At 41.0% G+C, this 26,679-nt stretch overlaps 1 protein-coding gene across 5 annotated transcripts in view; it reads right to left on the bottom strand.

Annotated features, from left to right (window-relative positions):
- Window positions 1-4,126: 4,126 nt before the first annotated feature.
- PIK3R1 (phosphoinositide-3-kinase regulatory subunit 1) overlaps window positions 4,127-26,679 on the bottom strand; it is a 95,251-nt gene continuing 72,698 nt past the window's right edge. For 3 of the 5 annotated variants that reach the window (XM_089653482.1, XM_089653483.1, XM_089653484.1), the window contains exons 7-15: window positions 14,738-14,840; window positions 14,095-14,193; window positions 13,807-13,987; window positions 13,564-13,689; window positions 13,244-13,386; window positions 12,095-12,271; window positions 11,929-11,997; window positions 10,545-10,712; window positions 4,127-8,951 (exon numbers count right to left, since the gene is read on the bottom strand). In XM_089653482.1, the coding sequence (XP_089509608.1) occupies window positions 8,762-8,951; window positions 10,545-10,712; window positions 11,929-11,997; window positions 12,095-12,271; window positions 13,244-13,386; window positions 13,564-13,689; window positions 13,807-13,987; window positions 14,095-14,193; window positions 14,738-14,840 (1,256 nt within the window). In that variant the 3' untranslated portion in view covers window positions 4,127-8,761. Of the gene's footprint in view, window positions 8,952-10,544; window positions 10,713-11,928; window positions 11,998-12,094; window positions 12,272-13,243; window positions 13,387-13,563; window positions 13,690-13,806; window positions 13,988-14,094; window positions 14,194-14,737; window positions 14,841-15,540; window positions 15,693-18,440; window positions 18,685-26,679 lie in introns of those variants that run through there. The other 2 variants (XM_089653486.1, XM_089653485.1) reach the window with 2 other exon arrangements.

The raw sequence follows: 26,679 nt of genomic DNA, 5'->3' as shown, positions 1-26,679 counted from the left end.
CCAACAAATACAAAGTACAAGACTTCTTCTGAGTGGCTGAGGAGGACTCAGCAGGACTTGATTTTGTTTCTCAGTAGCAAATGGGAAGTTGCCTGTGATGCTACCAGACCACAGTGTTGTATACCATACGTAGCCAATGCTACTACAGTATGATTGCACTAACAACGGCTGATTACCTTACTAATGGAAACAGTATCATCGGTCAGCTTGGCCCTAAACTGAAAAGTGAAAGAAATAATGAAAGTACAGAAAGAGAAAGTGTTTAAATTTTTTTTTCTTAATTCAAGCCTGTGTCCCTCGAGGGAAGCCCTATTTCCTCATTGATAATAATACAGAAAAAGGAAGGGAAAAACTCTGCCAACATTTTCTTGGTGTTCTCACTGGGGAGATGTCTTCTCACAGCAATGGGTGACAAGACAGAACATAATGTCAAAGGGTATAATCTTGATGGGGACACTGGCAGCACTAAAAACCTAAATGAAGTCATTTTTTGGGAGATTTTTCTTTCACTTTCTGCCCTTTTGATGTTTGCACAAGAAATGGAAGGTGTGAGCGTGAAAGCTGCAATCCTTTCTCATTCTGCTTAAAATATATTTGTGTTCTTCCTATAGGGCTTATTCACATGTGTGTTGATTATGAAGAACGAAGCAATGCTAACCAACGCTCCTATAGCTTTTATGCGTTTATAAAGCATTGAAGAATGCTTGATAAAAGCCTATGGAAGTGTTTTTCTAGTTCAGTGTTTCTCAACCTTTTTTCAGTCAAGGCACCCTTTAAAATTTTGCACAATCTCAAGGCACCCCATTCTAAAAAGTAAAAATCCAAACTCGTAGTACACCCGTTAGAGGTGATTTATTCTTCCAAAGCAAATATACAGTTGTGTTCAAAATAATAGCAGTGTGTTGAAAAAAGTGAATAAAGCTCAAAATCCTTCCAATAGCTTTTATTTCCATACACAGAAATGCATTGGGAACACTACACATTCTATTCCAAATCAAAACATGAAGAAAAATATATCAAATTTGTGTTGTTCCTCTAAAAAAAGTGAAGAAAAGTGAATATTATACTGTTTAAAAAAATAGCAGTGTTTGTATTCTTCTTTACAAACTCAAACATTCACTATATAAACTGAAAAATGTTTGAAGATTTTGCTTTCCTTTGAATCACTTAATGAATATTTAGTTGTATAAGCACTGTTTCTGAGAACTGCTGTACATCTGTGTTGCATGGAGTCAACCAACTTCTGGCACCTGTGAACAGGTATTCCAGCCCAGGATGATTGGACTACATTCCACAGTTCTTCTCTATTTCTTGCATTTTTGATGTCACCCCACAAGTTTTCTATTGGATTAAGATCCGGGGATTGGGCTGGCCACTCCATAACGTCAATCTTGTTGGTCTGGAACCAAGATGTTGCACGTTTACTAGTGTGTTTGGGGTCGTTGTCTTGTTGGAACACCCATTTCAAGGGCATTTCCTCTTCAGCATAAGGCAGCATGACCTCTTCAAGTATTCTGATGTATTCAAACTGATCCATGATCCCTGGTATGTGATAAATAGGCCCAACACCGTAGTATGAGAAACATCCCCATATCATGATGCTTGCGCAACCATGCTTCACTGTCTTCACAGTGTACTGTGGCTTGAATTCAGTGTTTGGGGGTCGTCTGACAAACTGTCTCCGGCCACTAGACCCAAAAAGAACAATCTTACTTTCATCAGTCCACAAAATGTTGCGCCATTTCTCTTTAGGCCAGTCAATGTGCTCTTTGGCAAATTGTAACCTCTTCAGCACGTCTTTTTTTCCAACAGTGGGACTTTGCGGGGGCTTCTTGCAGATAGCTTGGCTTCACATAGGCGTCTTCTAATTGTAACAGTACTCACAGGGAACTTTACACCTTCTTTGATCTTCCTGGAGCTGATTGTTGGCTGAGTCCTTGCCATTGTGGCTATTCGTCTATCCATTGGAATGGTAGTTCTTTGTTTTCTTCCACGTCTTTCAGGTTTTGGTTGCCATTTTAAAGCATTTGCGATCATTTTAGCTGAGCAGCCTATCATTTTCTGCACTTCTTTATATGTTTTCCCCTCTCCAATCAACTTTTTAATCAAGGTACGCTGTTCTTCTGAACAATGTCTGGAACGACCCATTTTCCTCAGAATTTCAGAGAGAAATGCACTGTAACCAGCATGTACATTTGCTGCCTTCCTTCCTTAAATAAGGGCAATAATTGCCACCTGTTTTTCAAAGAATGAATGACCTCACTAATAGAACTCCACACTGCTATTATTTTGAACATGCCCCTTTCAATTAGTGATTCAATTACACAGAATCAGCAGCATGCATGTCATGACTGTTGGGTCTGTTGGATTTCTATTACTCTACTACACCTGCTAGTAAATTATTTGCCATGTAGAAATATTATTTCTACCAAAAACAGTGATTGATCAGGTTAGTGATGTCTGACTGCTATTATTTTGAACACAACTGTACCTTTGCACACTGGTACCGATTAGTAGTCCAATGTTTCTGCCTCAGTTTCTCTCCCTCACTCAGCTAATGTGACCCCAGGAGAGGGACAGGGGAGAGACAACAAGGATGCTCTGCAAGCACTCAATGTCCTCAACTGATGAGGTCATTGGTTGTTAAGATGCCGACAGCTAGAAGGTTGGTAATGTGCACAATGAAAACTTGTGGCTTTGTGTACTAAAAGGCAGGCTTGATCCACCCTGCTGGCTTTTTGGGAATTTTGCCAAGGCACGCCTTAAGAAGCCTGGGCATCCTAGTTGAAAAAGGCTGTTCTAGTGAGAAGTGCTCATTGATATAGGGCAGGGGAGTCAAACCTAAGTTCATCACAGGATGCATCAACATTATGGTTGCCCATTAAAGGGCCAGTTGTATTTGTAAGACTATCTAAATTTATCCAGGGCTTTTTTTTCCTCAGAGAATAGGTACAGGAACTCCACAATGCCCTCCCCTGCAGAACCACATCGAATGGTGGGTTTGGCCAAATTGCACTAACAGTGGGAAGATCTTATAGGGAGGAATCGATACCAGGATTGCGTTATGTGCAGAGTTCAGGGATGCGCTATGCACAGAGTGCAAAGTTCAGGGGTGCGCATGTACCAAGTGCAGGGTAGTTTCAGGGCTGCACTGTGTACAGAATCTGTCTTTACAAGTGACAGTGGTGAGAAGGGAGCGAGAGCTGGAGGAACAGAGTTCTTCCATGTTCCTTGTGTTTGCCGCATGTGATATAGGGTATATTACAATAAATATATAAAATGAAAAAAAGAAAATGTTATGTCTGCCAATAACACACTTTGTCCTATGGTGACAACGATTACTTACTGTACTGTCTCTATGGCGTGGTGTTGTCACTCTAGACTGCTTTCCCTATTTAGATTACAAAAGACCTCACCCCCCTTGCAGTATAAAGTTAATAGAAATCCAATATCCTTGTATTTTCCTGTATACTGAACTGAAAACACCTCTTTCCCAGCTATCAGGATTAACAGGTATGTTTCTGTACTTGTTGAAAATGTATTCAGCCTGAAAACAAATGGAGCCACCACATCTAGGGACCGGGAAACTATAATACAATACAATAGAATTTGCTTCTTGGGTTTAGTTATATTTTAACAAAGTTACCCCAATCAAATGAAAACTAGATAACACAGTATGCCAATTCTGGATCATGTCACCACAGCAGTGGTCACAGTGAGACATCACCACCCAGTGTTCAGAGTTGCTGTGTGTCACATGACCTAAGCCACTGACTTTAGGACACATGACTTTGAATCAGCATGCTACAAAACTTACTTTCCAAAGCTCATAGGCCAGTTTCTGTTGACATTTCTGCCCATTACCCTGATATATATATATACACACACGCGCATTATTGGTCAATATTTCACGTTTATGCACAAATACGCGTGTAAATCACACCTTCCCTATATTATTTTGCAAGGGGGGAGTTATAAGCTCCCATGCACACTATAAGGACCATATTCGTGTTTCTTTGGACAGGAACTTTCTGCCCAAGATCTGGCGTTCATACATCGGTGCTCTGTGCAGGGACCCTGAAAGAGGACATACCTGCCATTACAAAATAACGGACAGACGATGCCATAGTTTTCAAAACAATCTTTATTTTGTTTGAAGGTCTAATACAATGTTTTAAAGCAACTTAAAACGAGACACAGAGCTTTATCAAAGCTATAGCTCAAAGTTTCAGAGGCACAACTTTATTAAATTGCCTTGTAAAGGCAAATTACTACTAACCATCCTTTCCTCCCCCAAACAAAAGACCAAAGTATTAATGGTGTTTAACAAAGTTAATTTTCTTTAATGTTGTATAAACATTGAACAGAATTTCTGTTTGAAATAGGAATAATAAAAAAAAAAAATTAATAGCAGCACATTGGGCAGCTAATGCAGTCGAACGATGACATGTAATAATGAATTTATTGACATAGCAATTCATAAAGAGTGACGCATTCAGCTGTTGATATAAAATTTGGCATGTTTTGCTTCTGCCAGGAAATGAGCACAAAATCAGCTCAGTTCCAAAGAGAACCTGAACACCACACAAAAAGATGTGACCAACACAAAATACCATGAGTACCCGGGCCTACAGGTGACAGACAGTTGCCCAGATTTGAATTAATAGAGATGTCAAGTCCAGCTCACTGTGTAATACAGAGGTGCCTTTATATGAGAGATCTTCTAGAAACATTCACAAATATACATGTAAACATTTTAGACATGAGTTGGAACTGAAGATATCTGTGGTAGTATACAAAAATCACTCCACGCAACATGCTCCGAGCCAAGTTATCTCTGGAAACAGGTGCAAGCCGTCGATTTAAACCATAAGATTGTATTTGATCCATCAATTATTTCTGCTCTCTGATTAACTGTCAGCTAGACCCTCCACCACACACACCTGCACACACACACACCTACACCCACGCACCTACACACACACCTGGGAGAAGTCTGTCTAAAGATGGACTTGCATTTTTTTCACGAGACAACTTAGCTGAAACAAGAAAAAACTGCAGTGGTGTGAGGAAAGCTTTCAAACTATACTTTTCTTATACAACATGAAGATAGCGAACCTATCTGTTCACCAGGATACAATAAAGTCACTATGTCATGAAGCAAAGGTGCATCATATGACAGCAAGTGCATACATGAAACAGGCCACATTATCTAAAGAGTCATCTTTACATACAAAAGGCCTGCTAGCACCACATATGGCAATCCGTATACTGTACCGTTTAAAAGGAACAATCTATTTTTGCCAATTTTTTACCATTACAAAAACTGAAGAAGCCAAATCTCTTAGGTAAGCACGTAAGGGAACAAGCAGTGTGCAATACCCATATCAAATCAAAAATCCACTTCCACTGCTCTAAAAAAAAAAACCCAAAACCTTGAAATCAGATTGCTTGCTTTGACTTCCATGCTCTTTGCATATGAAATAAAGACAAAAGTTTTGCCATTTGTAATGGTACAATTTAGATATCTTCTGTTCCAACCCAACTTGACTCTTCATATAGCTTACCGTACATTTTAGGTACATAGCTTTAAGAGTTATTTACAATAAGAAAAAAACAAAACAAAACAAAAAAAATCAGTGAGCTTTGGCACTCCAGAAATTGCTTAAAACTTGAACATCTGATACTTGTTGAGCACCAAGGGGCACGTAGCCCAGCTTATGGCTAGATTGCTGAAAACTACTCATGCATATTCACAATGATTTCATAGATTAAAAGGACTACTAAATGTAAAAACACAAGTTGTTTTATAAAAAAGTTTTTGTTTTACATTCATAAATACAGTTAAACTGTCTGTAAAACCACTAAAAGACACTGTATTCAGCCTCTTCTAGGCAGTAGTTAGCTAATAACAGACAGCAATAGCTTCAAACACATTAAGAGGTTAATGATCTGTGACATTCTGTAAATCTGATAATCTGCTTCTGAATGTAAGATGTCTTATTACAGCGTCCCAACTGGTATTTTACTTTTAGTAGCCCTTTAAAATTGCTCTCCGCCAATTGATCTCCCTACCCTTAGCAAACACATTATACACGTCATTGAAAAAGTCTCTGCTGAAACGATTGAGTATAGTGTTGTGCTTCAGAAATCAGCATGGTGTACCTTAAAATAGAATGAACAGTGCATTTCATAAGCTTGGATCTTCTATAAATTTAAATAACTTCCTTTCAGCTATTCATGTACTATTACCGGTATGAGAGATTAAAATAAACTATACCAAAAAGGGGAAAAATATGGCTTAAATTGGGAAAAAAATCAAGTATGCTTTTCCCAGAGTCTTACGGAGAACTGCATATGAAAAATAATTGTCTTAAAACCTTAAATTATCAAAAATGTCTATGATTATCAAAGTACCAAACATCTGCCTTTATCGTTGCGAAACGATACAGGGTTACTATTCACGCATACAATAACCAGGCCATATGATTCCAGCACTTAACATTTCTGAAGAAATGAAAAAATAAAGTATTAGAGGTTTTAAAGTTTAACACGATGGCATTAACACGCAACTGATTTACAGACTGCGGAAGCAAAAATAGGTGTTACAAGAGTAGGAATTAAAAAAAAAAAAAAAAAAGTCTGAGAATGCTCAGACCCCAGAGTAAAAAGTTTTTTTTTTTTTTTTTTAGAATACGCCATGTAGTTTGTATAAATACGTTTGTGTCCAGGCCTCGAAAGTTTGCGAGCTATTTGTGAGTCCTAGAGCACCGACAATGCACAATAACTGAATATCATTGTGGAGTACTATTCACCCCGGTCTTACGTGTAAAGCAATGTACAGTGGCTAAGGTACGGTAATCAAATAGCCAAAAAAAAAATTATATTGTGTCAGTAAATACAAGGCAGGCAGTTGCAAATACTATAGAATACAAAACTTGAGCAGAGTGTACCACTGCTTGAAACAGCCACCAATCAGAACAAAGATTAAAAAAAAAAAAAAAATTGACCTGTGTCACAGCAGGGTTAAAAGTGCTAAAAACGGTAAAATGATATGGTACAGCCAACGACACTTTGTATCCTACAGTATGTCACACTCATCTGGAAGTCATTCCATTAAAATCTTTGGAAACCAAAACTGGAGGTCAGAAATTCTGATTCAGAAAAAAAAGACAATTTATCGGGGCACTGAATAAACAAAACCAACTCTATAGCCATGCCGTCCCAAATTGCCCCTTTCCTTTTCCAAACACGTTAAGTTTCTTTTAAAACCATTGCAGTGACATCATCTTATGGCAGGAATAGCATGCTACACATTGAAATGATGGGTCTCATCTTGCTGAATGAATGGGAAAAAGGCAGAAAGTTTTTTTTGTGCGTGCTTTCTACCCAGTTAGAAGCAGTAAGGACAGAGGACGAGAATGCCCTAAGCACATTACCAAAAGAAATTTAAAAAAAAAAAAAAAGTACCATTAATCGAAACAAAACCATTATACAACACTGTCAAACTCTGATTCTTTGTTATATATTTATATATCTTAAAGGTTTATTTTTTTTCTTCTTTATCAAGAAAGCAGCTTTGAAGCTCATTAGGCACTGCCCAACAATGCATTAAATCAAATATTTGTAATGAACTCTCAATCTTTTTTTTTTTCTTCTTTAATCTTGGGCTTAAACCAAGTTCTCTATACATTGTATGGTAAAATAGCTCTTGTTTAAAGTTCCTTGATTCTCTCCACTTCGACCACTCTCCTCTCTCCCACAACATACTGCACAATTCTTAAACAAAAAAAAAAAAAAACACAACAAAACTATAACAAAAAAGGTAACATTTCACAAATAGAACGGTATGTTATTGATACGTATAAAACAACAACAAAAAATAACAGCTTAAAGAAAAATGGATGTTGCATAGCATTAAGGATTTAGCAGTCAGCAAAATAAAAAGTAGACAGTTTGGTATTGGTAGGTTCCATTTTGATAGCTATTCCCCAGTTGCTATGTACATATATATATATATATTTATATATATACTGTTTATAGTCTGATTCCATCTTGTCACCATCCATGTTAAATAGGTTCATTTGATTCAAGACTAGTCTCAATAAAACACTTCCTGGCACTTTGCTGCATACACTTGGTGTGGCTGAATTGTGAACCAGTGTCCTTTATGCAGATTTCTCTTTAGAAACGATGAAAGTGCCGTTCGTTCTGCTACATATTTTTGTTTTCGTTTAGGAAAATGAAACAATCTGCAAGGCTGTGTGGGTAGATCAGCTGAGCGCTAGGCCACAAGTCCTCCAAAGGCTGCAATGGAACGTTTTGTGTCCCCCACCCTCCCCTCCCCCCCCAAAAAAAAAGAAATCAGTACTCTACTAACAAAAAGACACCTTGGCTTCTTGGATCTGCGGTGACCAACATTCAAGCTGGTAAAGCTTCAAAAGAATGTAAACAAGCACCATGGTGAAGGCCTCGAGGAACCTGCAGGCCCGGGAGATAGGCTTGTAATACCATATCTTTCTGTTGCTGTGCTTCTTGGGTTCTTTCAAAGCAAGCACAATAGCTTAGAAACATACATTCACAGCTTAACACTCATCTCCTGCTTCCATGGCGAAAGAAAGCTCTTTTCTCATCTGAAGGTAGCTTTGATACTGCAGCTCAATCTTGTGAAGTAGGCGGACGAGGGAGCTTTAGGATTTTATTTTATCCCTTTGCCGAAACCGGCATCAGCTTAGTCGATGAAGGAGAGTTTGTTGGGTGTTCATCGCCTTTGCTGTGCATATACTGGATATGCTAGTGTGACGTTCAGAGAGTCATTGTGCTGTACAAGTGACGTATGTTGGTAATGTAGCACCAGTTCTTTCAAAGAATTATACAAGTTGTATGGTTCTGCAAATCCATAGCCAGTAAGGGTCTTGTTTATGACACAGTGCTTGACCTCCCCATCCGCTCTGCAAAGGAATAAAAAAAGATCTATAAACAACCTTTGTACTATAGTAATTTAAGGAAACACACAGCATGATTGACCTAAACTGAAAGAGAAATGTATTTATTGGGTCCCACTTCTAACTACATCTTTCAAGTTAAAAACTAAGGGGTTGATTTACTAAAGCAGGAGAGTGCTAAATCTGGTGCAGATCTGCACAAAAAAAAAATCTGCTTTCATCTTTTATTATCAAAGCTCAACTGAAGGAGTTGAAGTTAAAAGCTGATTGGCTGCCATGGCACAGCTCTACCAGATTTTGAACACTCCAGTTTTAGTAAACCAAACCCTAAGGCTATGTTTACATCTGTGCTGGTGGTGCGGCTGCGGATCCGCACTAAAATCCGTGCACCACCCGCACAGAGGAATGCGGACCCACGGGCAGGTGCCATTAGTTCTAATGGCATGCCGCCCGCACTGGAAAAAGGCAACCGTACTGGGAACGGAGGTTCCCGTGCAGGCTGCGTTTTCAGAAGAAGTGCGGGGACTTCATCCCTGCGTGTCACGGGGCATGGGAGTCCATTCAAATGAATGGGCTCTCGTGCCCGCACAAAACACGGCCCGCATATGTTTGAACCAGGGGTAAATGTTCACTTATGCATTGGCTACCAGGAAACAACACTTACAACCTCTTCCCAAAAGCTGGCACTCAACTCTTCTTTCTGATGCTTTTGCTTGTGGGTGGTCCCTCTGTGACCTTATGTACCATGCAGGACTATTGGCCCTGCCCTGTTATTGATGACATCAAAAAGCCTGCACAAATGAATAGGCTCTCGTGCCCACACAAAATGCAGTCCACACGACCGCATATATTTGAACCAGGGGTAAATGTCCTTTTCCTTTCTTATGTTTTTAAAGCTCAACTCTAGCCATACTGTTGTGCATCTGGACAGAGTAGGGGCAGGCTTAGATTCACTGTCAGATCTTTACAACTGTCTGTGTCCCCACCAAGATATCCCATTAGTCTACATTCACACCTATGCAGGTTGCTTTTCAGCCACGTTTGTTATGCGTTTTTTGTTGTTATTTTCACTTTTTTTTCTTGTTGCTAGGCAAATTTTAACTGCAAAAACGCAGCAAAAAGCACTACATGCTTTTCTGCAGCGTTCCCAAGTCTACAGAACCAAAAATGCACCGTTTTGCATTAAAAAAGGTCCCTGACCCTTTCCAAAAAAAATGCACCGGGTGAAAATGCTGAGATGTGAACCTGTCCCATTGGCAATCATATTAAATGGACTGTACTGCGCTTCTGCAAAACGCAAAATGCTGCAGAAAATGCTTAGGTGTGAACCTAGGGTACTTCAGATCCTGCTGATAGAGGTCAAAAGGAATAGGAAGTGACTGAAAGGCTCTCGATTGGATAGACGGCAATAAAACACTTCCAGGAATCTGGATGCGGTTCTTTAATGCTGTTGGTAATTCCTGTCTCACCCACTTCCTATGGAGACAGTACACTCCATTCAACTTTAAATCTAAACACTTTTCTATTGCTTGGCTTTATTGAAAAATAAAACTTGTTAGCCATTCATCAAAGTATGGTACAACTGATAAATATACGTACACTACAGAGCAGGCATAGCACCCTTGTTTGCTGCTCTCTCGCACAAGGAATGTACCATCACGCTTTCCGCGTAAAAGATTCTCGGCTTGACTTCTGTTAATGTTTCCTACGTTCCATGTTCTTTCATCGTGGTGAGGCAAGTCCTCATCTTCCACCGTGGAGTACTGACTAGAATGGAGAAAATAAAAAAAATTAACCAAATGAAGCAGTACTAAAAAAAAAAAAAAAAAATATTTTCTAGATTTTCTGTATCTATGAATTATATGAGGTCCTAAACCAAAGTTATATAAATCTGCTCTGTGAAGTACTACCATTCAAGTAAGAACTTAGGATTTTAGCAGCACATAATAATATGAAGATCCAGAGAGCTTGCTTTGAATTTAAACTCATTCCTTGGACAGCTTAAAGTAGCTGTAAACCTTCATATAGATCCGGTGAAGTGATTGGCCAGAGTCGAAGCAAATCCTCCTACATAAGTTGTACCTCTCTATCTGCAGTCTTCTCTCCTCTACATCCATTCAAAGTGCTGAATTTTTAAAGTTTGTCTGAGAGTTCAGAGAATAGGGGGCAGAAGGCTGAAGTTACAGTGAGGAGAGCTCTGAGAGATGATTGGAGGGAAAGGACACACCCCCCTCCATACAGCTCACATGAACAGAGCTGAGGCTGTCAATCTGCTGGAGCTCCCTTTTCTGTCACCATTTTTCTCTTGGTGTCATGAAAACTTGTCAGAAGCGATTCATGCTGATAGCAGAGGAATGAAGCAGCAGACACAAAAGACACTTAATACTCTTAATTGAGACAAGCACACACTATAGAGGGACAGGTTTTGTTCATATTTCATGTCTGAGGTTTACAAAACATTTAAGGGCTTGTGTATATGACTGTTTCATGCTTCTGATTTGCACTTTCAAAGCAGTTTGGATTAAATTGGATTGCATTGTTTGAATTTTGATTTGGATCTTGTGGAGCAGTGTTCACCTGGGTTGACTTCTGCTCTTCCTATTCGTCTAAGTTTGAACTGCTTTTCCCTCATGTACAAATCAACATTAATGCAAATGACAGTCAGAAGTTTTTCAAATGCATTCTAGGGATGTTCTAAAAGGAATAAAATGCTGCAATTTGACTTTCTGATTCTGATGCCTTGTACCGAAAAACTAAAACAGAATCTGTTTCAGTTTTAAATCTTTCTGCCCCAATTAGGCCAGTAAGATTTATCACTGCACAGTGATCTGTCAAATGAAATTCACACAATTTGATAACCTTGAAGTCTAAAATAAGCTACGACATGACATTTATGCAACAGCCAGGAATTTCAATTTGTCATGAGATACTGCTAAGTTTGCAAAGTGCGGATTTATACACCTAATGTCTTAGTGTCACTTACTCTTCTGTGTTCTCGTTGCCCAGCCACTCGTTTAGCTTCTTCTGTCGAACACCTTTTTGTGTCAACCACCTGAAACAAAGAACAAAAAAAATTAGGTGAACCTATGTTCCTTTCACAGGAAGAATCCTATACTTTAAAAGAAGTGAAATGAATATAAGATCCTTACATTAAGTACTGGTCTCTGGTCTTCCTCAACTGTATGAGATCGGGCTTAATGCTATTCATACGTTTGTCAATCTCGCGGTATTCTGCAGCCTGCTTCTTTAGGTCTTCTTCAAGTCTACGTTTACTGTCAACGATTTCACTGATTCGGGACTTCAGCTTCTCATAATTGTGCAAGATCCTGGGAGAAAAAGAAACTGGTTAATGTGTAGGTCTAGGAAACAAAAAAATACTTCAGAACATCTTTGAAATACATGCACATTCCCCATGTGTTTATCCCCTTTAAAATGCTGCAAGTATTTGTTGATCTGCTATAAATCATTTGTGCTTCTTCATATTTGAGCTGACAACACACTGTCTCTGGTGCACTGAAATCCCAAGCAGTGTTGTCAGAACCCCACCTATCTCTGTCACTCCTTGGCCCTCTCCACATGTTTACAGTGATTTCTTTTCAAGCAAAGCAATGCTGCTCCCTTAACTGACAGGGGCCTGTCCACACAGTGTATGGAAAAGGCTATAAGGGAAGTGACGTTCTAGAGGCATGTCTGCATCAATTGAGAAGAACTGAGCTCCAAGCAGCTGCTCCAGCAAGAATTCCACTAGCATGGCAATGATGTGACAGAAATTAATAAAAGCCATTTCTTGTTACAGGAATAAAGTAAAAGGCAAGCTGCAGGGGGGAGCGTGCGGGTTTGGGGTAAATTTAGGTGAAGTCTTTGTTTTTAGCTAGATAAAGGGGTAGCAAAATTTCAGAGTCCTTCAAAGTGCCACATTACTCTACAGATTAGCAAACACTTGTCCTGGTTGTAAAGGCCCCCTTTTCAAGTGAGAACACAGTGTTCTGCATCTTTAGGACTTGTATCATTGGAAAAGAACAACTCTTTTTAACAAGAACTTCCATCTATTAGAGGTGCAGGAATCTTTGTGCACTTGTGATGCAGCATCCATGGTGCTTGTTCCTGAACTTCAACTACTTGAAGTTCACTCTCTTTTCAAAAGAAAATCACAATACATGACTAGGTTGGGGTCATTTGTAAATCAAAGTCCCTGCATTTGCATCTTTCAATATCCTTTATAGGAACAACAATGCCCATTCAAAACTCTAAGATTCAGTCTTTATCGCCAGAGTAAAATAAACCAGTGGCTTGCATACCTCTGAATTTCCTTATCATTCCCCTCACGTCGAAATTTGTCTATGTACTCCTTGCTGTACTTCTCTTGCGTTTGACATTGTTCTTCAAATATTTTAATGGTTTCATTAAATGCTTCAATGGCTGTTCTTTTCATTTGAATTTCCTGAAAGAATCAGAAAAGCATTATGGTAAACTGGCACAGAGAGCTAAGGCCTCACTAGGGAGTCATGAGTTTTCAGGGGCTTCTTTCTCTATGCCAGCAGGCATTTACCAATCCTTCAAATTCCCTAGAAGCTCTTTAAGGGACAAGTAAGGCAATAATTACTATTTCGCATGTTACCTGAGATGTCCTGGTGTAGTCCTCGTACAGTCTATCATACTCTTGATTTTTCTCTTGGAATTGCAAGTTATACTCATGTAACTTCTTTCCAACAGCTTCTATACTGTCTTCTTTTACTACTTGATCCTTATTGCAAAAAAACAAACACACAAGGCCATTAATGAATTATTCCAGAGGGGAACATTTTGAAACAAAGTAATCATGAACAGCAGAATCAGTGGAATGCTTGAAAGCGTTCCCTACCTGTTGTAGCCTGGATACTGGATACAGGAGCTTAACATCCAGCTTTGGGTTGTACTGGGCCAAAGACTCGTTTCGGTAGTGGGTAATGAGTTCAACCACCGAGTTAAACGTAAATGGTTCAGAAAAGCCATATTTTCCATCTCGGTGAAAGATTTTGATAAGTTTGTTATTTCCCCCTTTCCTGAAAAAAAACAAAAACATCCTAGGGTTAAAATGAAGTCCTGAATAATACAGACATGACCTTTGGACAGCTGACTGAGATAGTACATGCAGATCCTGCCTTCTCACCTTAGTGTAAGCGTGTAGTCGCCATGCATTTTTGTAGATGCATCTCGTACCAAGAAGGTACCATCAGTGGTATCGCGTAGCTTCTCATTAACCTCCTCCCTGGAGAAAACAAAAGAGTAATTTATAAATCTATAACTACAGTGCATATATTTCTGAGAACACTTATTACTAAAACAATTTCAGAGCTCACAATATAGAATAGAATCATATGTAAGTCAAGACGACAAAGTGCACAAGTAAAAAAAAAAAAAAGAAAAGAAAAACCTCCCACAAACATGGCTAGACATGCTGCAACTGGATATCGCCTTTTGCCGGCTAATATGCTCCATTCAAACAACTATTTTTGACTATTCATTTGATCTCAAAGTATTTGGAGCTGCAGTCAAGTAGTCTGACACTTGAATCATAAGTGGGTGTTGTGTGGAATCTGGAGTGCAGGAACAGTTGCTAGATACAAATTCTAAAATAACATGACTTGTAGGTAAATTGGGCTTTTAGCCAAACTCAAGGACCCAATACTGTGCATAAGGGTAAAGTATGTACTGCTTGTAGCCTGGCGCCAAAAAGAAAAAAAAAAAAAAAAAAAAAACAGGGCACGGATGGATATTATTTGCAAGCAAATATGACATCAACAATGGCATACCTTGAAATATCGCCCCAGTACCATTCAGCATCTTGCAGAGACATATTGTGATTAGTACCGTTGTTTATTACAGGACTGGGCTTGGGAGGTTTTGGTGGCAGTGCTGAAAGAGAAAATACACAAAATTAATTTTGTTCTCTAAAAGCTGCAAGTCACAAAATATTTGCAAAATCTAGAACATATTGAATAATAGTACATTTCTCAGAAATAAAAAAAAAAAAAACCTCTGCACAGTAACTCCAATTAGCGAATCAGGACCTATACAATGCACTATGTTGCTAGGCAGAGTCAGCCTTCATTGACTTGCAAAAGAGGTGACGAAATGCAGCCTGAAGAAAGAAGTACTTTGAAGACCAGATAAATGAATGCATGTGTTTCATCCCTGAAAACGCGTCAAACTGCTAAAAGCAACAATCTGTGACCCAAATGTGTCTGATGCTAATCTCTGTATAAAATACGACATTTTAATCTGCCTTAATATCACGCAAGCTGTCTCTGTGCCAGTGTAGCAACAATGAAAGACAATATGCAATGCAATTAACCCACTAGAGGAGCAAGGTGAAGATCCCATCCAGTGCCAAATCATTGAGCTACTGCTGAACAAAAGACTGCCAAATGTATGACAAGCACGGACAAAAGAGCTACACTGTACATTATATTATATATACATACTTTTTTTTTTAAAAGATATACATCAGTTGATCAAATGAAAAAAGTACTATAAAAGCAATCCCTTTATGCATGCATCATACACCACGTAAATCTCATGCTATTCCAGTGCAGAAAAAAGGTTGCATTGTTACCTGGTGCATCCATCTCAATATAGAAAATCAGATCTGCCTCGTAATGTATGTCTAACTTGTCATAATCCGGGTTGCCTTCATCGACACGCCACATAGTGTTGCACATAGTCCAGATAAGTAATACAGCCTAGAGCTCCTTTGAAATGCTGTCTTGGAATTAATTTTAAAACCTTTAAGGGGCTGCACAGAAACCTATTACATCATCCGAGCCGTCCAATCGAATGTACTAAAAGAAGGGCCACTCCTTTGTCTCCGTCCGTCTTCCACACCAACCTTATGCTCACATTAGCACCGGAGGAATGTGATTTACATTGGACGGGACCAGAAAATGCCTGTAATAAAAAGGCTTTTCATGGGGCTCCTTGCATTGGACAGAGGAGCTGGCACAATGCGATTCCTTTTTTATGAGCATGCAGAATGGTACATTCCACTGCTGGCAGCCTGCTGAGCTGATCGGCTGCAGCACGTACCACTGACAACCTCCTCTCTTGTGTGAAGAGCAGGCACAGCGACATGCAGCAATGTCCCACTAACATGATGTCATGCAAATAGCCAGACAGCTGACCAGACGAGCTGGAACAAGGCATTCTTGACACAAACACATGGATTTCCATATTCTGCTCTCCACTGTTCAAGCATTATCTCCAACACAAGTGGTGTCATTTCCTCAAGGTGCAATGACTAACTCATGTCAAACAAAGCTTGAAAAATTCCCACGCCAACTCCATATGAAAGGCACTGTTACCTTGCTGATATCTTTGTACTGCTCAGCCAGGTAAGGAAGTCAAACCCTCAAAGATAAACCCAATTTACAGCAGATGCTAAACTCTATAGGCAAAATCTCATCACTTTGTAGCAGGAGATTAACCTCTTCTTGGATACAAAGCCTCATTTACATCACATTCATCCTTGCTATCAAGTAATTCAAATTCCCTGGGTGGTTTTAGGACTTGTGTTTGGCTCAGACATTTCATTTCAATCACAAGGGCAGGGTGGGAAAACTTGCAGAAACAAAGGATTGAAACCCTGCCCCAACATTCAGCTCTAAAGTTCTGCTTGCTACTGAATTCTCCACCAATCCATACAACTGAACCATCCTGAGCTACACTGTCATTGCCTGTAATATGCCCTTTGTCAACCCTTATTTAGCAGCCACTCTCAGCCAGGGGTTCCATGGATTCTTAGGGTTTCTGGAGAACATTCCCAGACAGGGGTTTCATGGATTCTTAGGGTTTCTGGAGAACATTCTCAGACAGGGGTTCCATTGATTCTTAGGGTTTCTGGAGAACATTCTCAGCCAGGGGTTCCATTGATTCTTAGGGTTTCTGGAGAACATTCTCAGCCAGGGGTTCCATTGATTCTTAGGGTTTCTGGAGAACATTCTCAGCCAGGGGTTCCATTGATTCTTAGGGTTTCTGGAGAACATTCTCAGCCAGGGGTTCCATGGATTCTTAGGGTTTCTGGAGAACATTCTCAGCCAGGGGTTCCATGCATTCTTGGGGTTTCTGGAGAACATTCTCAGCCAGGGGTTCCTTGGATTCTTAGGGTTCTGGAGAACATTCTCAATCAGGGGTCTGGGAGAACCCTGGGGTTCCTACAGAGGTTGCTAAGGGTTCCATGACCTGCCATTTGACAGTACCTACCTAGTTCTAGGGACAATACCACTTGGCCAACCCAGCAGTAAGATCCAATTATCTTTTTAGCTGTTTTTAAGGGGGGCATTCTGACCTCCACTGCAAGGGTTGCATTCTTCCCACTGACCACTAATGTAAGGGACATTTTCTCCCCTCGACCACTCAATGATTTGATTTCAGTAAGGATTCCCTGCGACCTAAAAATTATTTTTGGGGTTCCTCTGGGATAAAAAGGTTGAGAAAGGCTGCTACATAGGTTGCTAGAGTTTTTCTATGAGCAGTTTCTGCCTCTCAGATAAGTAACCACTGAAGCCAATGATCTTCATAGCCATCTGTAAGAAGGGGACTTTTACTATGGACCATAAATTTACGAGCAATCTTCTCATCGACCACCACACTAATGTACCATAAGCTATATTAATTATCAGAGATTCCCTGAGACTGAAGTTATTTCAAGGGTCCCTCCGTGTTAAAAAGGTTGAAAAAAGCCTAGTATGTTGTATAAGCCACTATAGAAATGTACTGAATACATGCAAACATGATCAGCTGTCACAAAGGCCTGGCATTAGGGGCTTTCTGCTTGAAAAGGGGAGACAGAAAGAAAGGAAATGTACAAATTTTGCACACTAAAATTATTTGTAGATGTAAATCTTTTTTTATATAAAAACTGGGTGACAAAGAACACAACAAAAATGTATACACATACACTATAAAAATGAATAATAGAAGAATCTGGATCTGCCTGCAGCACAAATGGTAGCACTGAGAACATGACAAAGCAGAGCTGCCGGTAGGGAGTCAGTGTGTGTGTGCACACCAGACCTGTCTAGCTGGCTGTAGCAGCCTGCACTAGGGCAGAGGCCGGTATGTTTCCAGTTTCCCCGAACAGACAGAACACATCACAATGCAGCCAACGCAGGTTCAGTAGGATTTAACTCTCTTAAACCACTCTGCAACTTGCTGGCTCCTAGCCTGGGCTGGTTGCTGAACCCCATCTGAACAAATCAGCTGGTATATGGCAATTCCTTTTGTGCAGAGTTCCTGTTATTAATACACAGCTAACATTACAACTCGAGTACATGTTCACTTACTACAACACCATAGAATATGCAGGCACTACATTATTAAAAAAAACAAACAATTAAAATAACTTAATAAAGAAACCAGTTCAGACCCGAGATAGTTATCAGCCATCCAAGCATGACAGCCACAGGTCTGATGATATTTAACAGCAACTCTAATGAAAGAACAAAAAAACAGACTTACTTAGAATATCGTGCATTGTCCTGATTAAGTATAAATCCAAAAAGATTTCCAGTACAAATTGCGCAGTGCTGTATTTCCAAAAAAAAGTGCTAAAAGTCAAAATTCTCCAGTGCTGAACAAAGCCTCAAGTCAGTGTTGATTAAATTCCATAAAGGTGAAATTTCGGCAGGACTGCCTGAGCTGTTACTTTGCAGGGAAATCAGTCGCCAGAGGTAGTGCAGTGGAATCTAGTCCTTCATATCCAGTTAATGATTAAAAAGTGAAGGCGAATTCAGTACAGTACTCAGAGGAGGGGAGGGAGCAGGGGGGGGGGGGGGGTGTGAGAGACTCTGGCTTGCACGTCTCTCCGAGATAAAGATCTCAGTTTCATGATTAACTCGAGCAGGTTCAAATATTTGCTGAGCTATGGATTTTGGGTGGGGGAGGGGAGAGAAGAGGCTGTCAATCACAGTGAAAGCTGTCATCAGCTAACAAGTGGCTGATGTGGGGAGCACGCTGGTTTTAGCTCGGTAACTGAGACAGCCATTGTGCAGGGACTTAAAATAACCTCTGTCGCTGGCTGGAGCTCACAATGTTCAAGAGGTGGCCAGCCGAGCCGAGCTCTGTCAGCAGCCAAATTCAGGAAGTGGCTCGGCTTACCAGCAAAAAATAGCAGCAAAGAACTGGCGTGCAAAAAAGGTTTGTACCTCCAAGAAAGAGACTGACGTGTCTGTACACGGCCCCCTTCCCTCCACCAGTGCAGGCTGCCACATAGCTGCTCCCAGCCCCAGACAGCGCAGAACAGGTACACAGCGGCTGCTTAACCTCTGCACACAGCATGTTCCCCCAGCCCCAGGACTAATGGCTTTACTGCAGGAGCACAGATGTGCATTATTGTGCACGTACTCCTTTGTGACACAGCGGCCAATCTGCTGCACATCCCTGAGTGACACAACGCTGCTCCCTATAATCTACTGCAATCCATTCAAATCCACAGCCACCCGTAAGACGTGCAGCCTGATCGCTACAGATTGATGTGTATCTGGGTAAAAGGCGTACATTTAATGAGATCAAAGGTCTGTATGCCGCTTCAGCGACCCAAACCGAATACACCATATAAAACCAGTCAATGTGCAGACATGAAGTTCAAAATGACGTCACTCTTTTCAGGTCTCATTTTTGTAAAAGTCTGTCGGCTCAATCAATGCTTGTTCAGATCAACATCGTAAACCAATGTATATCAATCAAATAGCAGATGTAACACAGGAATTGATGTGCACTTTATTTTATTTAGGAAATGTTTAAAAAGGGAATTTCACTGCCAACACCTACTTTCTGAATTATTTCACCCCCACTTCATTAATAAACAAAAAAAAAATGTAATACCTTTTATTTTTATGTATGGCAACCCCCAGATTTGCCTGCACAAGAATGACCTACCCCCCCTCCCCAAGATGCCAATAGCCTCCCGTGATACTCCTGCCACATATACAATTTCCTAGATTGTAAGCTCCAAGGAGCAGGGCCCTCCTATCCCTCCCTATCTGTATTGTTGCTGTATTGTCTCCCTTTAGATTGTAAAGCGCTGAGCAAACTGTTGGCGCTATATAAATCCTGTATAATAATAATAATATACCAGGAGGGTTTGGCTCAATCAACCAATAATGTGTATGTGCTTGGACCCATTAGGGGCCAGCTGTCTCTTTCTGGCTTTCTCAACCTCCCCTGAGCGTACAGCAGTGGAGTGGCTGATCATTACAGTACACCACTGGATTCTCTGGATGTAGATGTTAGCACAGCCAAACAAAAACCAACTAGGAGGGGATTGAAAAAATAATAATAAAAACAGTGGGGTGAAGTTCCCCTTTAAGTGAGGACAAGCCCAGAAAACAAACATGTGAAAGCCACCAAAGCTGTAAGACTGACCAACCACCAATGAGCAGTTATTTCTTTTCCAGTAAGGCCCCTTTCACACTGGCGGAATCTGCCAGCAGATCCGTCTGCTCAGTGGGTGATCTGTCTACTGATCCCCGCTGAGCAGGCAGATGACAGGTCCATATCTGTTCCGCTTATGAAGGGCGGACAACGACAAAGCCTGCTATCCTCTCTGGGCAGTCGGATGTAAATGGACCCCATCCGTTTTTTTTAGTGGCTAGGATCAGATCAGAGGCAGTCGGGTGTAAACGGATATATGTTTACATCTGCAGCTCCATAGAGGGTCAACCATGTGAAAGAGGCCCAACAGAAAATGAAAGAAAACAGCTAACTGGTCAGGTTATGCTACCTCTACCTTTTTTCCTTTCATCTCATTTTCATAGTTGTTCCCAAGTCTGAGAACAGGGTTTGACAAGCTCAAGTGCACTCAGGGGTTTTCTATCCTTGAAGAAAGTGAAAGTGGAGCTGTTGTCCACATTAAACAGCCCTATGAAATACACAATACTCTATAGAACTTCAACATATACTCCAGAGATGTACAAGAAAGGAGGGGGCTGGGCGACCGTGTGCAGCACTAACAGGAGACACAGACAATGAGTACTGACCTCCTCCCTGTAAAACGTGTTTGAGTGGGTGTGTCAGATTACAGGGATCCTGCAAATACACAATGGAACCATCTTGTCATATCACTCTCACTAATGGCATTTTAAGTGGAGGACAGAATTCTATAGTTCCAGAGTCAGTCCTGGACTACATCCATTAACCTCAAAAATATAATATGGTAAAGTCTGCTGACCTCAGGTTTCTAAATATAATATGGTATAGTTCCACTGAGCTCAAGTCTCCAACTATAATATGGTATAGCCCACTGACCTCAGGTCTCCAACTATAATATGGCATAGTCTGCTGACCTCAGGTCTCCAAATATAATATGGTATAGTCCGCTGACCTCAGGTCTCCAAATATAATATGGTATAGCCCACTGACCTCAGGTCTCCAACTATAATATGGTATAGCCCACTGACCTCAGGTCTCCAACTATAATATGGCATAGTACACTGACCTCAGGTCTCCAACTATAATATGGCATAGTACACTGACCTCAGGTCTCCAAATATAATATGGCATAGTACACTGACCTCAGGTCTCCAAATATAATATGGTATAGCCCACTGACCTCAGGTCTCCAACTATAATATGGTATAGCCCACTGACCTCAGGTCTCCAAATATAATATGGTATAGCCCACTGACCTCAGGTCTCCAACTATAATATGGCATAGTACACTGACCTCAGGTCTCCAAATATAATATGGTATAGCCCACTGACCTCAGGTCTCCAACTATAATATGGCATAGTACACTGACCTCAGGTCTCCAACTATAATATGGCATAGTACACTGACCTCAGGTCTCCAACTATAATATGGCATAGTACACTGACCTCAGGTCTCAAAATCTAATAAGGTATAGTGCACTGATCTCAAGTCTCCAAATACAATACAGTATAGCCCACTGACCTCAAGTCTCAAAATCTAATATGGTATAGCCTGCTTGTCTATTGTCTGCTGTAATTTCATCTAGTCATACACCCTATAGGCCCCCTTTAGTCATACTAGCACACAGCCAAAAACTTGTCAGCCTAGTACAAATCAAAAGCAGGAAAGCAACAGGAATACAGAGGAAAGAGCTCACAATAATGAGAATGTCTATAATCAAATGGAAGTGCAGTGATCGGCCATACTGGCACTACAACGGGGTCACCCATACAATTCCAAAAACATTCAAGAAAAACAATTAACAGGCATCAATTCAATACATAAGAATGTAAAAAAGGCACTCAAGCACAGCAACCAATCAACAATCATTGCTCATTGATCAACCAATATCTGATTGGCTGCTATGGATAACTGCTCTCTGCACATTGCCATGGCCCCTTGTGCTACTGGATTAAGTCATTCTTCAAAGGCAGGACACTGGCTGATGGTTCGGCCATACTGGTACTACTAAAGGGTCATCCATAGCATTCCAAGATTCAAAAACTCTTAAGACTGGATTCACACTGTTCTGTGTGCTTTACATTATACATATAGGTATGGAAGGACCCGTATAGTCTCCCCCTTTCACTTAAACTGCAGTACACAGATATGAACCAGACCCCTAAAAACAATGGGACTTCTACTTGACGTGCTGTTTAATGCAGCAAAATGCATGAGTTTTTCTGCATGAAAACAGACAAGTGTGAAGAGGCCCAAAAGAAAAAAAAAAAAATGAACGTTAAGCAGCATCAACTCAAAACTGAACAGTAAGTAAGAAAGGGCACTCAAGCACAGGAACCAATCAACCATTATTCACTGATAAGCCGAAATCTGATTGGCTGCCACTCTTTGCACAATGTCATGGCTCTTTGTGTTATATTATTGAGCAATCCTGGAAAGGTATCACACCAGCTGACAGCTCGTAGAACCAGCAATTTGCTCCATTATTTCAGACCTCTTCGATGCTAGCGCTATCATTGCTGTGAGCATTGCAGTTAATATTGATGATGTCTTAAACAAGTGAGCAGCAGCAGGTTTAACATTTGGGGAGCACATTACACACACCGGGAGCCCGTCATGGCTGTGCCCACAGAGGAATAAAACAAAACTTGCTGAACGAGGACCTCTGCTGGTGAAAATCTATACTGACCAATGAGTCCAAGTAGTCATGAGAAAGAGCAGAGCAAAATCATAAAGTATATTTCACAGAGTGCTATGGACAACCAACAAAATATCACCACTACATGAGAGTGCCTATAAAACATCAGCATAGTTACCACCATCACTCAGTTTAAACTGTAGTTGCTGGTCGCTCATTCTCAAACCGCTTTCTGCCTGTCTGACTCTGACATTGAGTCACTGCAGTATGCAGATAAGGGCCTATGATTTTTAGCGGACTTTGATCTCACTGATCTGAACATTTGTTCTGTGATGCAAAACACTGAAGCCAGAGGACCAACCTAAGAGCCAGGCAACCAGCATTTTCAGAATAGAGCACAGTGGCTCTCATATTTCTTTCACAAAAGGGTTCCTTTAAAAAGTAAGATTCAGAATTTTTATTCCTGATTTTCAGTACAAATCCTCACTTGCACAGACTACATTAGACTTTCATTCTGTTAAAGTTCCCAAGTTTATCCCAGTAGAGCAGTGGTCTCCAAACTGCGGCCTGGGAGCTGAATGTGGTCCTTTGCTTGCCTTAAGCCAGCCCTTGGTTCACTATTCCTTCCACTGATACGAGACACTATTCTGCCAAAGTTTGGAGACCCCTGCAATGGAGTATATAATGGTACTCTGAAACTTCACATTAAACCACAAACCTAGAAAAAAAATGGCCAACGGGAAAAGCCCCTAAAAACTACTTTAGAATGCTGCCCGGTATTCCTTCTTAAAGATCCACGAAGTATCAAACAATCAGTTATTCTACATAGGAGCAGCAAAAAGTGGGATCCGACACCCATTAAGGCAGCAGATATACAAGGTGCAGGACAAATCAATAAAGCCAAGAACAGATGGCAAAATCTCCCAGACAGTGATCACCTCTATCTGTGTATGTAGGCAACCTAAGGACAAATAGGCCACAGAAGAAATAAAGGACAGCAAAGACCGAGAATGAAAAAATAACCTGATGTGCAGGGGGTGATGGCCGTCGTTGCAGGTGTATGAAATGTTAGACACCAAGTTATTTCAGGGAAAGAGCATGCAAGGACACACGTATAGATAACTTACGCTGCAGTACAGACTGTCTCTGGATGCCAGTATAAAATATGTACAGACACATCTTGGTTTACAGCTCAATTAGAGAAGTAAATGATATGCACCGAGAATATATAATTGCATCTGATGACTAGAGCCCAAGGTATGACGGCACAACAGATCTAGCGTTGTCAGTAAAAACAGACGCACCCCACACGGCACTGTCCAACCAACCAGAATCCATATTACAGGATAGAAGACCGACTGCTTAACAATTAACAAAAGATCAGAATACTCATTCAAGGATGGGAGAGATGATCCGACACTGGAATGTGTTGTACAGCAATAGAAGTGACAGTGATCTTGGTTATCACTGGATATGAGGCTAGCACTTCTAGAAAATACCTGGTACTTCTGGGTATGAAGGGACATGTGACTTACCCATGTGACAGTGCTGCTCCACTCAGAGAAGCCACATAGAAGTACACAGCTCAGTGTGTTTTAGGACTCCATTGACTTGAGGTGAAAGCTGGCCATACATTGATCTGATGTTCAGCCAGCTCAATCGATTTTTAAAGAACATGTAAACCCAACATTCCTGACATGTGCCTGTTGTACCGTGTACTTGTATGAAAACATATCCTGTTCTCTTTGTATTGCTTCCTTTGTGTGAAATCCCTGGTGTTCCTGCCATTCCCTCTACTTTCCTGTTAAAAAAAAAAAAAAAGGATTGCACTAGGCGTGACAGTACAGCGTGGTCCGTTTTCTAGCGGTGCCAAGAACATAGCCAACTCTCCACCAATGATCAGACTTGTGCCGACATACCTTCACCCTCCTGTTTCTACACCCCCAACCTCTTTATGCAGCTGAGAACAGAGGGTGTGTGATCACTTATAAAAAAAATTGTAAATACCTGTTTTTGTCCACTTTTTTTAACATGTATACACAAATGTTTTGCATTTAATTTCTATTTCAAATGGAATGAGTTGTTTCTTAAGGTGAGGGTTTACCTATACTTTAAGTTAGGTTTTAACAAGCTGGATGGTCCTTGCAGGGCCACCAATGACTTGAATTTCGGCCAATTCAGCAAGAGCTAGACATTTGAGCTGCCTATAAGTGGCAGAGGAGTAGAAGGCAAGCAAATATTTCCCTTAAGGCCTGTGTCGATGGGCTTTTGTTCACACGGGTTTTGCATTCCCACTCAAGTGTATGAGAATGCAAACCCGCTTGAGGCACGTTAAATACACCCGTCATTGAAATCTGAATAATCTCAGAAGTGTCTTGAAACCAAGGTCGAGCTCATGGCATTGACACAAGCCAACAGCCCATGGGTACAGGCCTTTATATAGAAAAGAGAACAAAGAGTACATGCACTTATGGCTGTGCCCGGGAGAAAAGTGCAGCATGCACCAGCAAAAAGGAAGGGTAGGCGTCTCACATTTCATCTCACCTTGCCTAAAATTTTCACCCAGCAAAAGACAGGCTGTGTTTCAAAGAGACAAACATTAAATCTCTTAATATATGGTATATTTTACATGCATTCCTTTGAGGGATAAGCAGGTCTCTAGGTTTAGTGGCTCTTCAAACTAAGAGTACATAACTTCCTCCCAACATGTAGGAGTGACGGCAGCGTGTGGGTCTACAATCACATATCCCCTTGGCTGTACAGCTCTATAATTTTGGAGGTCAAGGAGCAGCATCAATTAAACAATAAATCCTTCTCCTGTGACTAGCAGAGAAAGACACCTAGCTAACCACAGCATTCTTGTGGGTGGGGTGTCAGCACAAAGACATGCTACTTCTATTGTCTGCTAATGCTCTCTAATACTTGGATGTACTCTTTCTATCAACTCTTGTAAAGTTCAGGAACATCATGATCTGATGTTTGCATCACTGCCCTAGACTAACATCACACTAAGAAAAGTCACAGCCAATGCTTTGAATACTTTCTTTGGTGTACAACCCTTGCCACATTCTTACATTGCATGCTAGCAGGTTCAATGTTAATGATCAGCAATGAGAAATATGATAGAATGACCATCTACGACAGTGGTCTCCAAACTGTGGCCCAGGAGCAAGATGCAGCCCTTTGCTTGCCTCTATCCAGCCCTTGGGACACCGTTTTTCCCACGGACACCCATGATGGGGCACGACCCCTCCCACGGACACCCATGATGGGGCACGATCCCTCCCACGAACACCCATGATGGGGCACGACCCCTCCCACGAACACCCATGATGGGGCACGACCCCTCCCACGGACACTAATGATGGGGCACGACCCCTCCCACGGACACCAATGATGGGGCACGACTCCTCCCACGGACACCAATGATGGGGCACGACTCCTCCCACGGACACCAATGATGGGGCACGACTCCTCCCACGGACACCAATGATGGGGCACGACTCCTCCCACTTACACCAATGAAGGGGCACAACTCCTCCCACTTACACCAATGAAGGGGCATGATTACTCCCACTGACACCAATGATGGGGCACTACTACTCCCACTGTCACCAATGAAGGGGCACAATTACTCCCACGGACACCAATGAAGGGGCGCGATTACTCCCACTGACACCAATGATGGG

This window comes from Staurois parvus, unplaced genomic scaffold, assembly GCF_062004578.1.
Source record: "Staurois parvus isolate SC_StPar_1 unplaced genomic scaffold, SC_StPar_1.0 ptg000714l, whole genome shotgun sequence".
Classification (NCBI taxonomy): domain Eukaryota; kingdom Metazoa; phylum Chordata; class Amphibia; order Anura; family Ranidae; genus Staurois; species Staurois parvus.
The sequence above is the reverse complement of the archived record's forward strand: the minus strand, read 5'-3'. Positions and strand labels throughout refer to the sequence as shown.